Source organism: Vidua chalybeata, chromosome 15, assembly GCF_026979565.1.
Source record: "Vidua chalybeata isolate OUT-0048 chromosome 15, bVidCha1 merged haplotype, whole genome shotgun sequence".
NCBI lineage: Eukaryota > Metazoa > Chordata > Aves > Passeriformes > Viduidae > Vidua > Vidua chalybeata.
Window position 1 is genome coordinate 16,164,278 of NC_071544.1, and position 2,148 is coordinate 16,166,425.

A 2,148-nucleotide genomic window follows, 5' to 3' on the forward strand; every position below is an offset into this window, starting at 1 on the left:
TAGAAAGCTAAAGTCACCCAAAAACTGCCTAGTCCCTCCTTCCCTCGCCTTATGGTCCGCTCCTACCTGGCCGCAGTGCACAAGTCAGGGCTACTCTCGGGAATGCTATGTGCCCCCTCCGGGAGCCCACGCTCCACCACTGCTCCACCTTGGCTGCTCCCCACCTACTTTTCCATGACCCTGGGCTGCGGCCGCTGCCCCGCTGTCCTCCGCAATGTTTCCTAGCCCTGTGACAACGACCCCCTTCTCGGTGAAGGATATTCTGAACCTGGAGCAGCAGCAGAGCGGCCTGGGCTCCATGGAGCTGGCGTCGCTGGCCTCCCCGTCCTGCATGCTGGCCACCTTCAAGCAGGAGGCGTTCAGCGCCGAGCCCCCGGCCCTGCCCGACCTGCGGGAGGAGCTGCCCGAGCCGCCCCCCGGCAAAACCACGGCCGCCTTCCCCGGCTCCTACTACGTGAAAAGCTACGTGGAGATGGACTCGGCCAAGGAGGCCAAGGCAGACAAGAAAGGTAAAGCCAAGTGCCGCTGCCTGCGCGGGGCTCGGAGAGCAAGGGAGGGCAGGAGAACGGGGATCCCCCAGCGGGGCTGGACCCTCGGCCGGGGGTCCCCAGGGCTGCGGGGGACAGGGGACAGTGCGGGGCTGCGCTCGGCGAGCGGCAGCATCTTTATCCCGTGCGGGCCCTGCGGGAGCGGGGCTGACCCCAGCGCGGGGAGGGTCCCGCTGAGCCCGGCCCGGAGACCCCAAGGGGACGGGCAGAGCTGCAGGGTGACACGCGAGGCCTCGCGTTTGGATAGGAACCAGGCGACAAATGCGATTCCTGACTCGCTCGGGGGGTCGAGGTGGGTTTCAGCACAAAGCTACGAGCGATAAATCCAGGCTGGGGCACAGGCGGGCGGGACTCGCATCAGTGCACGGGGCACCGTTGCTTTCAAACAAAAAAGACGGAAAATTTGCTGCAGAGGTACCTAAAGAGCGGGGCCGGGCCGGTCCCGTTGCTGCAGGAGCGAGTGGCCACAGCGGCCTGCGAGGCCGAGGAAGAGCCAAGGCTCGTTGTACCCTCTGTATTAAATACTGATTTATAAATTTTTTTCACGATTTTTTCCTACCCCTTTTTTTCCTTCGCCCGTTTATTTTGCTGCAGAGCTGTGTTCCCTACACAAGAGCCTGGAGCAGGAGAAAAGAGACCTGGAAGATCCCGAGCGCCCCAGACAGAGGAAAAGGAGGAAACCTCGCGTCCTCTTTTCTCAAGCCCAAGTGTACGAACTGGAGAGAAGGTTCAAGCAGCAGAAATACCTCTCGGCCCCCGAGAGGGACCATCTAGCGAACGTCCTAAAGCTCACCTCCACCCAGGTGAAAATTTGGTTCCAGAATCGAAGGTACAAATGCAAAAGGCAGAGACAGGACCAGACGCTGGAAATGGTGGGGATCCCTCCCCCGCGGCGGATCGCGGTGCCGGTGCTGGTGCGCGATGGGAAGCCCTGCCTGGGGGAATCTTCCCCCTACAGTTCGCCCTACAATGTCAGCATTAACCCCTACAGCTACAACGCCTACCCCGCGTACACCAACTACAACAGCCCCGCCTGCAACGCCAACTACAACTGCAACTACCCCTCCATGCAGCCCATGCAGCCCTCGGCGCCCGCCAACAACTTCATGAACTTCGGCGTGGGGGACTTGAATTCGGTGCAAACGCCCATCCCGCAGGGCAACGCGGGCATCTCCACCTTGCACGGCATCCGAGCCTGGTAGAGCCGCCCCGCACCCAGCCCGCTGCCCCCGCGGCTGGAGGGGCTGCGGCCGCGCCTGCGAGCCGGGCTCGGGACATTTCCAGGCTTGGGGACGGTTCAGTGGAGCATCCCGGCGGATCTCACCAGTGTGGTGGCCGTGGACGGGGCGGGTTTCGGTATTTCGTGCGGGGCCAAGCAAGCACCGGCGCGGGGATGCCCGCATTTCCCGGCCCCCTTCCACCCCTGTCTTCACCCTGATAATTCCCCTCCTTCCTTCCTACAAACCAGCCGGTAATTTCGCGTGACTTGTTCCCAACAACACCCAGCCAAGCCCTGCAACTCTCTCTTTTTTTTTTTTTTTTTTTTTTAACTTTTACTCTATACTAATTATTATTGTCATCCACATTTAATTTTTGCACT

At 61.0% G+C, this 2,148-nt stretch overlaps 1 protein-coding gene across 1 annotated transcript; it reads left to right on the forward strand.

Annotated features, from left to right (window-relative positions):
- The first annotated feature begins 214 nt into the window (after positions 1–214).
- On the forward strand, positions 215–1,750 carry NKX2-5 (NK2 homeobox 5). Its single transcript, XM_053956812.1, has 2 exons — positions 215–509; positions 1,143–1,750. Exons 1-2 carry the CDS (start codon positions 215–217, stop codon positions 1,748–1,750), a joined length of 903 nt encoding a protein of 300 aa, XP_053812787.1.
- Positions 1,751–2,148: the final 398 nt, after the last annotated feature.